A 14,692-nucleotide genomic window follows, 5' to 3' on the forward strand; every position below is an offset into this window, starting at 1 on the left:
ACAGAATTCCCACTGTTCCCATCAACGAACATGCAAATTGGAGATAAATAAGCAAAGCTTTTGCGTATCATCTCCAATTTGCATGTTCGTTGATGGGAACAGAGTGGGCATTCTGTCAACATCCTTGTTTCTAATTTCGCTTGACTTTCTTTCTGTCAGCAAAACAGTAACCGTATTTGAATAAAAATGATCGGTAATTTCAACCGAATGTCAGATGCAAATATAAACGCCTTTGCCGTATTGGCCTGTGCTGTGCAATTGAAATAAAGGAGCTGCATCACGGGAATAAATTTGCCGTTGATCCTCTAATGAGATGGAACTCCAATGTATAAGCCACTGCAGCTCAGCGCGTTGTGCTGGAGGCGGCGCATAGGACGGTCGGATCCTTTCCAACTGACGAGGATTATTATTAAAGTGCCCCAGTAGACCGGGGCTGCCTTCCTGCCTTAATCGGCCATGCGTCCTCTGAATTGGTGTGACCGAATGAATAACGAGGCGTTGCGGAGCGCTGCTAGCCAATGCGGATGCTTCTCACACACACTAAAGCGCGTCGAATGGGATAGTATGTCGTCGAGCTGTCATGTAACGTACTGATAATTGTCATGTTTCTGTTTCGGTCTGGACTTCTATAGGGGAATGAGTAATCGCGATGTGGTCATTGAAGGAGGCGGGTATCTCACAGACATCCGGAATCCATCGCGGAATCCCACAGCTGCACCGCGGAGCTGCGAGTCAAAGCGGCCCGCTTTAGGAGCTCCTACCGCGCGTCGTTATGCCATTCCCAACGCTGTTTGTGGAGGATTACTGTATGAGACAGTCGTGCGTCATTTCGTGCCTTGATTGATACACATTTTCCCATAATATGGCCGATCAGAGCAACATTCAGTCTGCCGCCTCCAAAAGCATCAGGCCGTTCAAATCCAGCGAGGAATACCTGTATGCCATGAAGGAGGATTTGGCTGAATGGCTGAACACGCTGTACGAGCTGGACATCACGGCGGACACTTTTATGGAGGGTCTGGAGACCGGCTGCGCGCTCTGCCGGCATGCCAACAACGTGAACCGCGCCGCCCACGAATTCAAGGCGAATTATCCAGATGCGGCGCTTCCTTTCCGGATCCCCAGCAAGGACGTGGTCTTCCAGTCGAGGAACGTCATACCGGGATCATTTTTGGCCAGAGACAACGTGTCGAACTTCATCGGCTGGTGCAGGCAGGAGCTCTGGATCAAAGATGTGCTCATGTTCGAGACCAACGACCTGGTGGAGAGGTGTAACGAGAAGAACTTCGTGCTGTGCCTGCTGGAGGTGGCTCGCCGGGGGGCCAAATTCGGCATGCTGGCCCCTATGTTGATTCAACTCGAGGAGGAGATCGAGGAGGAGATCCGGGACCAGGAGAACCTGACGGAGGCTGTATGGGAGTCCCAGAGCCCGCCGAGCAGGACGTACAGTCGCAAGGAAAGCATCGGCGAGCCCGACCCGGAGCTGTTGGCCCGCTGGCAGCAGCAGCAGAAGAGAGTCCTGCTGGATATGCGCAACCTGGACGAGCTGGTGAGTTTGACAGCTGTCAGCATACTCACTCACGTTCATAATAATCAAAACGGCTGGGTTATTAATCTGGCCAACTACAGAGTGATGGCAGTGATTCTGCACTTGTTGCATTTTAAATGTTAAAAAAACGCATCAAATCACCACATAAAGGATGTGATGTGCTGTGGAAAGTGGAGGAATGATGCTGATTATTGGTGTCACAGCTTAGTTGTTACACTGTGCATGTTTATCTGGATCAGAAATTACATATATTTTGTCACAGGGCTTATAGTTGCAGGCAGCAGATATAAACTGGAGTTAATAACCCTTTTACCTTAGATGGCTCTACATCCCAAATGTCAGTCTAATAAGACATGTCAAACTCCACTCCTGGAGCACTGCCCTACAAGGTGTAGCTCCAACCAGCTCCAAAACACCTGCCTTGAAGTTTCTTGTAATCCTGCAGACCTCGATTAGCTGGTTTAGTTGTGTTTAGTTACGGCTTGAGCTAAACTGTCCAGGAACTGAGTTTGAAGCCCCTGGCCTATATATATGAAGAACATAGGGGTGTAACGATTACGATACCCTCATGTCACGATTCGATACATATCACGATACTGAACTCACGATACGATATTATTGCGATACTCCAAGACATATGGTAAAATGTTAATAAAAAATGTACTGTTGATTAAAATGGTACATTTGATATTACATTGTAGGTTTAAATGAATAGGCTTGGACTTGGTGCTTGTAACCCAAGGACAATGGTGACACCAGAATAACAATATTCATGATTCTGAAGCTGAAATTACTGAGTTATTGTAGATGTATGCTTGCACGGTTTCACTGACTAGATATATTTAAAATAATGTGGGCGACTTTTTACTGGTAACATCAGACATGTGGCATTATCAGGACCCACAAATATTCCCCCATTGCATTATTATACATTATAATCAACATCATATATAGGCCTAGTAGTTTAATGTAGTACTTAGACTAAAACTGAATTTTTTTTTTTTTTTCTCACATAGTAATTTTTATTTTGGGGGGACTATCCACGATACATATTGTCACTATCCACGATACGTATTGTTGCATTTTTTGTATTGCGATATATTGTGGCACGATATATTGTTACACCCCTAAAGAACACTAGGACAAACTCATTGGACTGTTTCTTGAAACATGAGACAAAACATGGCAGTGACAACTTTACCCAGCATTAGTATTTAAAATAGCAAAAATTCCTCTCTGAAATGATCACTAGACTGTTCTTAACATAAATGTACAATTTCTTTGGATTTTCTCATTATTTGATATTGACTATCTAGATAATTCTATAGTCCCTATAGAAATAGAATAGACATTTATGAAATAATTTAAACATCACGCAATATAGAAGCCAGCCTTCATTATGAAGCTCCTGTTTTCAATAATTCACTCAAATTGATTGTCACACAGGCAGGTTTTATTGTTTGTGTTGTTATTTTAAGTAACTGTGGCTTTATTTTTTTGTGTCACAACTACAACCATGTGTCAAACCCCTCATAATTAGTGAAGAAAATAATTTTGAAACCATCTCAGTTAATTCATTGAAGTGAAAGCTAGTTTGTATTATTGTAATAATTATGACTGATGGTTTATACCCGTATTGAGTGAAAACACCCTTTGTGAGAAAATGTGAACAGGAGGTTTCACCCAAACTGTACCTCTGACCTCATTGAATATATTCATCCAAAATGGTCTTTTGATGGGATCTTTATGTGTTTGTGTGTGTGGGATGAAAGGTCAGAGTGTGTTATTCGTAATTGGTGTTTGACATCTGAGTCTGCACATTTTCTTGCACCCTGGTCATGTAGCATGTTGGCGGTCCATGGCATATCTCACCTATGTGTTTCTTGAGGGTGAAAGATCAGAGATATTGGATCCTGGTATTGAGTTTATCAGTATGAAGTTCTGTCACTTGATCAATCCTCATTAAGAATAACACAATCACTAGGGGATTTATGTGATATAATTGCCTATAAAGTCCTGATGTTTGACAAGACCGCTGAATATTAGCACAGAGTGACTGATGAACATGTCCTTGTTATTTGATTTATCTTCTCTGCCGCAACCTGAAGAAAATATTGCTGTTTCTCAGAAAGATTCTTCTTCATTTTGCATTGTGATTTTGCCAGTCCTAGTAATCGGCTCTCAAACAAATGTTGACTTCAGAATGTTTGGGAGGACAACGGGAAAATTTGCAGTCTCCCACAAGCACAGGGACTTCCATTTTACTAATTATTTGACTGTCCAAGTTCCTGTGGTGGTTATTTCCCTCTAAAAGTCCCTCTCTTCACTCCATTTAATTTCATCACTTAAAACTGTCTGTCAACAGATATATCATGTGAAAGATCAATGTGCAACATGCTTGCTTAGCTTACGCATACAATTGAGTTGTTGATCTAGTGTTGGCCCATCAAAGAAACATTCAGCCCTTGTGAGTGTGTAAGCACCTTTTTCCCTGAGCGTGAACTGCTAGCATCAGCATAAGTTCAGACAGGGTGAAGAAACAGTGGACGTCAGGTGCTGTTACATCAGGAATTCATTCAATACACAGTTTGTTAGCATTTTTTTTACTGAATAAGTATACAGTGATTTATCTGGTGTCTGGCAGAGAAGACGCCTTTTGATTTGTCCCTTTTTATGGTTGACCTTGTCTGGATTGTCTAACACTGTTGCTAGTCATCTTATCTCATGAACCATGTTGCTGAACCGAGCAACTGGCTTTGTCCTGCAGAGACAGGGTGGATTCAGTGACGGGCAGCAAGTCCAAACATTGCATCACCCTGAAGCTTCAGGGCATATGGAGCTCTCAGCAGAATTCATCTGATCAAACACTCTCTTCTTTTCTTCTTTAATATATAAGAGATTACCTGCCCTTTGTAATTCTATGATCTCACACGGGCTTTGTTCTCTGACAGGCAAGTTCAGATAAAACGTTGTTTTGATTCATTTACAGTTCACTTTGTTGAGAGATACGTCATGCAGCCACTTTTGACTGTTGTTTAGGTGAAGTACACTTCCACACATGTGCATTCAGACTTCCTCTGATATATATAAAGCTGGCTGTTTCATTGTTTTAGACATTTGAGAATATGGAAGTTCTGTGTGATCATGTTTTTTTTGCTTCTTATCATGATATTTGCTTTTGCATTTTGCTTATTTAGTGTTGTTACACAGATACATTCTAAAAAATTCAGTTAAACTCAAAAAGTGGGGATGCACAATGTATCAGTACCATATTAGCCTAGTTATCTGATGATATTACTGATAGGCCTGCCCGCCTATTTGATATTTAAAGGGCTAGTTCACCCAAAAATGAAAATTCTGTCATTAATTATTCACCCTCATGTCTTTCCAAACCCGTAAGACTTTCGTTCATGTTCAAAACACAAATGAAGATATTTTTAATTAAATCTGAGTGATTTCTGTCCCTCCATTGAAAGCAACTACCACTAGATCGTAAAACTAGTCCTTATTAATTGAGTGGTTTAGTCCAATTTTTCTGAAGAGACACAATCGCTTTATATGATGAACTGATTGAATTTAGGCTTTTATTCACACATAAACATTCATCAGCTGACACATCAGTTGTGGTAAACGGAAGCTTAAGCATGTTTGCTTGATGTGCGAGAACCAATGAGGTTCATTCTCGTGTTACGCAGCCCGTTTGAGCTTCTGCAAGAACCAATGAGATTCATTCTCATGTTACATTTACATTTAGTCATTTTTACATTCAGATTTACATTTAGTAATTTAGCAGACGCTTTTATCCAAAGCGACTTACAAATTAGGACTAAATTAAAGCGAGTCATCGTGAAGAGGCAAAAACGACGCAAGAATTGCTCAAAATACAAAGTGCAGGGCAGGAATTTCTCAGAGTAGCATGTTACGCAGCCCGTTTGAGCTTCCGCAAGAACCAATGAGGTTTGGTTGAGCTTCTGTTTATGTTCGCTGATCAATGTTTATATGTGAATAAAAGCCTAAATTAAATCTGTTGACAGTCTGCTGACAATAAATTGACAGTCTCTTCAGAAAATTTTGACTAAACCACTCAATTCATATGGATTAGTTTTACAATCTCTTTATGAAGCGTACGAGTGGTAGTTACGTAGCTCTCCATGGAGAGTACAGAGCTGGTTTAGATTTTATTAAATATATCTTAACTTGTGTTCCGAAGATGAACGAAAGTCTTAACGAAAGTCCAAAACAATCTGTTACCTTAAATTATATGTTTATCTCTGTAAAGCTGCTTTGAAACAATCCATTGTTAAAAGCGCTATATAAATGAAGATGACTTGACTTGACTTAAGGGGTTTGGAACAACACGAGGGTGAGTAAATGATTTATTTATTTTATTTATTTATTTTTGGGTGATCTAACCCTTTAACATTGCATGCTCATTTTCATACATTTTTACATTTTAGTTTTACATTTTCACATCATGGCACTTTTTTAAAGATGATCTTTATTAACACTGTTAAATATAATCCTCTACCTCTATGTTGTTTTTAAGACAAAATTGTAGATATAATTAAATTAATTTTGGCTGTTTCTCAGTTATTCGCCATAATATGAATGGCTTATTGGTATCAGCCATAATTGTAATATTTGTGCATCTCTTTAAAAAGTGCTTAATGTGGTAAAAAAAATGGAAATTCCAAACCTGTATGACTTTCTTACTTCTGCAAAACACATAAGACGGCACTTAGAAAAAGGTTGGTATCTAAACCGTTTTGGTCAACATTGACTTCCATTGTGAGGTCCAAAAAAAAAAAAGAGACACTTTCAAAATATCTTCTTTTACTATGTGACTAGGTCATACATGAGAGTGAGTAAATGACTAGCATTTTCATTTTTGGGTGTCACTGATATATAAATACAGTTTGAGTCCTGTCCATGTGAAATATGAATGCATGGTGTAATCCAGTTTGCTGCACTGATCTCTGGACAGTTATTTTTATCTATTGGATTTAATTTGTGGATTTTAGCTTGGTCATGATGAATTTCAGATTTTAATACTTATACACACAGACATCAAAGTCACTGTCAAAATGAAAGATTCATGATTGTAAAGTAAGTAAACGATGAGCATGAGGATTATTCCACTTTGATCTTGTATTTCTTAAAGAGATTTCCATGGAAACAGGATGGAAGACTTTTACGGATGTGCTTGGATTTAGTGTTGGTAATCCTATTCATCCCTGAGGAATATGAAAGGTAGTTTTGCCTGATCCTCATCTTCCATTAGTTCCTCACACACACACCCTAATTTGAAGTAACATTCATGCTGTATGAGGAAAAGCAGAAGTGTCTCTGAGATATGAGTGTATTTGAATTACACAGCTATAGTTCCTCTTGATTTTCTTAGTTACAGAAACACTGATACAAATACTCCTCTTCACCTCTCCGTCTAAATGTCTTACTCATCATGATAAGTTTGGCTGGGATTTTCCAATGTTTAATGGCGTGGGGGACAGAGTCACTGTTTCCCCCTGTGTAATGTTATTTAGTATAGCCTATTCCTGCTAAAAATGTCTAGTCACTAAAATACAAGGTTCAGCTCTAACTGAATTTATCCATACTTTTTCATACTGAATTTTATCCAGTTTAATTCTGTGGAACTCAACCCAAAGTTGAGAGTGAGATATAGTATTAGTATTTGTTGGTGTTTGTGTAACGTCTGTTGCCTGTCTGAGTGTATTACCTCACTTACTCATCATAAAGTTGCACATACTCGTGGCTACTCAGAATACTTCAAAATTTAGAAATGCAATATAATATACAAGTACAGTTAAAAAGTTTGAGGATTTTTAAAAGTTTTTTTTATTATTAAAGAATTGTCTATTCTCACAGTAAAACACTAATATTGTTACATTTTATTACAAGTTAAAACTGTTTTCAATTTCAATATATTTGAAATGTGATCCTATAATGGTAAATCTGAATTTTCAGTGCCACATGATCCTTTAGAAATCATTTTTCTAATAAGCTGATTTGGTGCTCAAGAAACATTTCTTTTTTATTATCAATGTGGAAAACAGTTTTGGTGCTTAAACCATGATAAAAAAAAATTCTTCAGAATTCTTTGAATAGATAGTTCAAAAGAATGGAGTTTATTTGAAATATGTTTTGTAACATCATAGATGTCTTTACTGGTACTTTTGATCAATTTAGTGCTTCCTTGCTAAATAAAAGTATTAATTTCTTTAAAAAAATGACTGAGCCTTAAAATGTTAAATGGTAGTAAAGTACAGGAGAATGCCAGGGTTTCACTCCGTCCATGTTTGTTTTGTGATATTGACAGTCTGGCTGTTCTTGATGATATTCTGATCAGTTTTGTTTTGTGTCTATTTTTATCATCCACTATCATTTTGAAAATTAAAAGCACACCTCTCTTCATATGCTTCATGATTTGAGGTATTCATGTCCGTATAGCACAAATGGTGTATGAGTTAAGTTAAATACTTAAGGTTAGGGGTTTGTTCATATTTAAATGTAAAACAATAGTAATTGTGATGCTCCATCGACTAGAACAAATATAGTTTACTGTGTAGTTTGTCCGACAAATATCAGTTTAATTGAAACGTTGCTATTGTTGCTAAGACCGGAAAAACATATCAGTGTGCCTATTTACTTAAAAACAAAACAAACAAAACAAAAAAAACATAGACAAACAGACAGCGTCTTGTCAGGAATACCCAATGAAATGGCATCAAGGCACATGACCAGAAGGATGCCTGACAATTTTTAAGACATCAGTGCCTTTTTTGTCTAACAGGCCCTCCCCCCCTCTCTCTCTCTCTTTTGGTCCCCGCTCTCTCTCTCCCCACACCCCAAGGCCTTGACATTCTGCTTCATGGTTTTGTCAATAATGCACAACCCCAATATTCTCTCTCTTTTTGTTCTTCAGACATGCACATGCATGTGTACAGTACACTACACACACTCATAGTCCCTGCCCAGAGCTAAGGACAGAGAGAATATGCTGCTTTATGGCGCAGTGGAGTATGGGTGCCCCCCTCATTATGATCCAGACATGAATAATACCTCATTCATATGGCTTGTTGAGAAGTTTTCTGCAGAGCTGCTTTATAGCTTTAGCCACTTTTCCCCTGTTCCTGTTATATTTTCACTTGGGCTTGGTTCTTCTTGGCCCGGAATTCTATTTACTTTTGTGTTACCAATGCAACAACTGACACATTTGTATTATTTTTATACTTTTTTATTTGTATTTGTAGGTACTGAACTGAATGAACTCTGAACTGACTTCAGTTGAATAATGACACTATTGTCTTTTTTATTTTTTTTAGAGCTGTTTTGCAGCAAAAATTATTTGAATTCAGTTTGCATCATTTATCATTATTGTCCTGTTTATCACTGTAAAGCTGCTTTGAACCGACCTGTATTGTATAAAACGCTATATAAATAACAGTGACTTGACTAGATTTGTGCTGTAGGATTGGTTGTTGCTTTGCAGCCCAAAAAAAAAATAGCCAAAATGTCCCATAGTTTACTTTGAAGGAAGGACTTTAGCCATATCTAAGAACCAGAATATGACAGACATGGTTGTGGGCTTTTTTAACTGTAGCCAGTTAGCAACCACCCAGAAAATTACCTAGCAAATGCTTGGCAACCACCCAGAACACCTTAGCAACCACCTATAGCAATACCCTGGTATTTGCAAGCATTACTCTGATGTTCTGCAGAAAATGAACAATTATTATCCTTATCATCTTGCTGGAACTGCTAGCAGGGTATTGACCACACAAGTCCCACGCTTGTGCTGTTCAAGAGCCAAAATGGAGAGATTTATGGAGGCTACTGCAATTCCCTAAAGGCTGAAAGGAACACGAGGACAGGGAGAGAGGGAGGGAGGCATACCCGTGAGGTAGAGGTGAATCGAAGGACAATGATAGCGGGAGAGAGGCTGATATCACAGGGAGGTGGGGTCGAGGAAAAGCTTTGCAGAAAAAGATATGATAAAAAAGGAAGAATGCAGAGCTCAGTGGAGAGAGTAAATGAAAGATGTGTGGGCGAGAGCAAAAGAAAAGAAATAAGCAGAGAGGGAAACAGAAGAGAGGGGAGCTGAGGACAGAGTAACAAGAACAAGATGGATGGAGAATAAAAGGAGCAGCGGAAAGAGTGAGGGCAGTTGGGTGATGTGTTGCTCAGTGAACCTCATGGCAAGGTCGTTGTCATTGTGCATTTTCAAATTAGCTTTATTTTAATACTGATTTCAAATTTACTTTACAGTGTACTTTCAAACATTGTTTTAAGATGCAGTGTTTTACCTTTTTATGTAGAAATCCATATATATATATATATATATATATATATATATATATATCTTTTTTTCATGATTCTTTAATGAATAGAAAGAACGTCATTTATTTGAAATAGAAATCTGTCTCTAATGTAACTTTTTATCAACGTAAAGTGTTCTTGCTGAATAAAAGTAGGGCTGGGCGATATGGAGCAAAAAATATATCTCGATATATTTTGCTATATCTCGATATTCGATATATATCTCGATATCTTTACAGGAAAATGGATGTGAATACAACTCAAAATATAGGCCTACAATCAATAGAAAATTAATTTTCCATAACAGAATGTAACCAAATGAGAAAAATTAAACACAGGGCCTGAATTTCGTCATCATTATTAATCACGTGATTCATATACAGAAACTGAATAAAGTAATCAAATGGAAAATAACACAGTAGTATTTTAGTCCTGAATAAATTAAATGCATAGGTTATTAATCCTGATTCCTTTAATTTAAAGCTATCTTTTGTTGTATTGACAACAAAATTAATGACAGACACATATGGCTGCCGTCACTTTAAGAGCTAGTGCACGGATCCTGTGTTCATTATACTGGCATGCGTTTTATGCTTATTAAAGACAAAACCGACTATGTTTAGAGTATACTCACGACGACCGAAATTGACAATTTTGCGTGTTAAAGCAATATAATCCGCGAAAAATAACTTTTGTTACTGGCCAGCTGTTCTTAAGGCGGATTTTCTATGAATGTGCGCATAGAAAATAATCTCTCAGAGAGCGCGCGATCACTGATTAGTTTAAAATCGCTTGAATGTTTAAACTGGTAAGACTTAAAAAGACGTGCAAATGGTAAACTTCAGTCACGATGCACTGCTGGCCCGATTGTGCGAGTGAATATCCATCATGTCCCGACTCCTAAACGCGAGTGTATGTTATGGCCGCAGCGCTTGATGCTTGCCTTGCACAACACATTATGAGAGAAGAGAAAGAAGACGCGGCACCGCTGAACACTCACGCTGTTTGTGAAATTGCGTCTGGCAGATAGTTGTTAAAAGAATGATTTGATTTTATAATCTGTGTGGATTACGATTGCGGGAATTTCCCGCATTATTAATGGGAGACCTGCGGGAATGATTAGAATTATGCGCAATACCCGCGCCGAAATTCGAGCCCTGCAATAGTTTAAAACAAGACGTTTGTAGTAGCCTTCTGATTACTGGAGTCCATTAATCGAACTTCCATGCCTCTTATATAGTAATTATATATTGTAGTATGTAGGCTACCAATTTACTAATGCAATTAATGCTCACACTCGGTTTCTCTCGTGCTCTGTCGCTCGCGCGCAGACACACTCGGAGTTCTGTAGCCTCCGGGCTGGTTGCGGATGAGACAATTTTTGAATGAGACAACACGCGAGGTGAGGGGGAACCAAAGCAAGGAGGCGGGGGCGAGCACAGCACAGAGAAGGCAAACAAGCAAAGTGGCGAAATCAGGATTAAAAATAAACAATATATCGATATATACGATATGTCAAAATCCATATCGTGTTTAAAAAATATCTCGATATATTTTAAATATCGAGATATCGCCCACCCCTAAATAAAAGTATACATTTCTTTAACCATTAAAAGCATGAATGTTTCGCCAATCATTATTACATATTCGGGTCTTTAGAGACCTATCTAATCTAACACGGATGGATCTCTATTTTATTCTTCTGTAGTTCTTACTCTAATATCAGGAGAGTTCTACATTATCGTGGGAGGTAAAGCATATTTTTTTACCTTTTGGAGCTTGGAAGGGCTCAGTTTGAGCAGATGTTTAATACCATCATCACTGTCATCGTCAGAGCTCAATTCCCAGTACATTCAGCATCTGGCTCATTTTCGCAATCTCAAAATCTTCAAAATCAATATTTTGATCAATGACACTGCTTCACCAGATCCACCATCAAGCGACAGTGACACTAATATTTGATTGTGTTCAGTACTTGCTCTGCAGTAAATCGCTGAGCCATTTCAAGTTTTGCTGATGATACTTCCTATTCTTTTGTTTTCTGCCTGCGGTAACTATGTGTGAAACATTACTTCATCAGGGTGTATCAGATATTGCCACTTTGTAAAGGTGAATTGCACTTATTTAGTCATTTAAAGATTTAATTATTTTTGTGCAGAAAAAATATACTTACACTGTTACACAGAGTCGTTAGCGACCCTATTAAATTTTTACAAAAAATGGGTGGGAAACCGGGCATTCTTTTATAATTTTTCTTTTTTCTTTTTATATTGTTTATAACGAATTGATTGAGGAATAATTGATGTCTAACTTTAAAAAATGAATGAGGGGGAGGGCAGTGAATGACGTCACGGGTCACTAAAGATCCGAGGTATGCATTTAAGGGGTTAAACAAAAATCTTATTTAACCCAAACTTTTGAATGGTATATATTTTAGTCTCAGTTTGAGTAATTATAGTTAGGAACTAACAGAAAAGGAAAGATGCATCTGTATTTATTTATCACAATCATGGTAAACAAGATTGCACATGGCACAAAAGAATGAAGAGTCCTCTGTTTTTTTCTACCAGTCATTGTGGTTTCATCTGATATCAGTATCAATAACCTTACTGGCATCACACACTAGATTTACCTGTGGGATAAGTCTTCTCTTCTCTTCACCCACACAGGTCAGGTTATTCCACCATGAGAAGAGTGTTTGACTATTAAAACAAATGTTTGTGTTTTATTTCAGGTAGTATTTCACTGTCGATAATCCAGGTATCCACTGTTTACAGTTTCTCATTTACCTTGCATTTATTACGAAAATCTAAGGTAGGTGGAAGAAATGATCTTTAGCTAAATAAAGCCTGTTCAAGCTTTCTCACTTGCACCATCAAGGCAAGCTCCACTCCGCGTCTTAGTTGGATTTTGCAATAAAACCCTGCATTATGGTTCAGTACATGTATTCAAAAGAGAGCAGGAGACGGTTTGCCAGAGGTGCTTGTACTGTACAGACTGTTCGACCCGCCTCTAATGGATTTTACACCAGAGAGAGAGAGAGACAGGAAAAGTAGGTCATGGCAGTTTTTGCTGGGTCAGAATCGCACAAGCTGAGGCTTTAACTGTGAGAGAACGGCTCTCGCTCTCTTTCCATTTGAGTATTTCCCATATGAACTCATCTTTAAGTATTTGTTGTTTTTATGGTCATTCTTATTTATGCCTTTAATTTAGCTGCCGTAGGATGCATATCTCTCTGCGGTGGGCTGCAGTATTCATCTATTAACAGAACTAGTGGAGTGGGCCATATGTCATTTTAAAGAGCACCTGTCTATGCTCAGCTTTTGTTTGTGTGCACGCATGTGTATATTTATGTGTAACTGAGCGTGTGAAGATGGGTGCATGTGCACCAATGTCTGTATCTGCTCAGTGTGGAAGAAAGCTGAGTGGTTTCTTAACTCTGTTGGTGGCTGATGGAATAACAGCATGGATGCCATTCCTATTACAGTATGTGTTTGAATGGAATGACCTGCAAGTGCAGTGATATGAGCTGTTGTTGATTTTTGAACATGTGTTATTACATGGTATTATTTAGAGTACCATAGTGTGTGTATATATATATATATATATATATATATATATATATATATATATATATATATATATATATATATATATATGTGTATGTATGTGTGTATATATATGTATATATAAATAATATGCGTATGTGTGAATATCAGGTTAAAGTCGAAATATTTCGAGATTAAAATCGAAATTGCGAGAGCCTACAGTCTTCCTTAGTTCTTTTTTCTTTTAGTAAATGCACACAAGTCGAACTGCCTCGGACATGGATCTAAATATAATAGTAGCGTTTTACTTTTATAGGCTTTCAACTAAAGGAAATTCAGGTGCTAATCTACCAACATGGCATTACCATTTGTCTTAGAACGTAACAAAATATACTGTGCCGGAATATACTTTACAGGCAAAAACACTTCAGACTGGATGGATATCCAGCTTTATATCTGAGGAAATCACGGGATCCGGCCAAATGATTGGATACAGAATTAGGCACTTAAAATGTATCCAGAAAGGATTTACTGTGAAGAGGGAGACAGTAGGCTAGGGTTACTGTTAAGTGTTCTCGACCTAGATGGCGTTGCCTATAGACGAGCACCACAATCCTGGTCCAAACTTTATGTGGCACGTTCACTCGTACGTGTCTTCGTGCTCGTCTGTAGGCATCCTAAACCAAATGGTAATGCCATGTTGGTAGATTAGCACCTGTAGACTTTCCTTTTGTTGAAAGCCCAGATAAAAGTAAAACGCTACTATGTTTAGATCCATGTCCGAGGCAGTTCGACTTCACAAGCGTATTTCTTAAAAAAAAAAGAAACGGAAGACCGCTTCTACGGAAGACAGTATTCTCGAAATATTTCTACTTTATTCTCGAAATATTATATATAAACCTTTTTTTTTTTTTACGTTGTGGTTCAGGGCTTCCTTATGTAGCCTATATATACAGTGGTGTAATATTTAAAATAATATAGGCTATATATATTAATTGTGATGATAAAATGGAATGAATTCCTGTCAATGTACAATAATTTAAAATTACTTCAAACATTTCTATGATACTGACATGTCTATGCATCTTTCGATTTAGTAGCTTTGTCTCAAAAGATTTTTCAATTGAAAATAACATTAAAAACGAATGAAACAACTGTTTTTGTACGAAATTTGCATTAAATTCATGTGGATAGCACTGTTCAAATGATTTGGTCTCGAAAGAATTTGATGAATGTTAAGAAGCAAATGCCTCAATTG

At 37.9% G+C, this 14,692-nt stretch overlaps 1 protein-coding gene across 1 annotated transcript in view; it reads left to right on the forward strand.

Annotated features, from left to right (window-relative positions):
• The first annotated feature begins 306 nt into the window (after positions 1 to 306).
• The window catches only part of gas2l1 (growth arrest-specific 2 like 1), a 31,826-nt gene continuing 17,440 nt past the window's right edge, over positions 307 to 14,692 (forward strand). The window contains exon 1 of the mRNA XM_056244026.1: positions 307 to 1,549. Within this exon, the coding sequence (XP_056100001.1) occupies positions 863 to 1,549 (687 nt within the window). The 5' untranslated portion in view covers positions 307 to 862. The remainder of the gene's footprint in view (positions 1,550 to 14,692) is intronic.

Source organism: Rhinichthys klamathensis, unplaced genomic scaffold, assembly GCF_029890125.1.
Source record: "Rhinichthys klamathensis goyatoka isolate OS25496 unplaced genomic scaffold, OSU_Roscu_1.1 h1tg000899l_1, whole genome shotgun sequence".
NCBI classification, from domain to species: domain Eukaryota; kingdom Metazoa; phylum Chordata; class Actinopteri; order Cypriniformes; family Leuciscidae; genus Rhinichthys; species Rhinichthys klamathensis.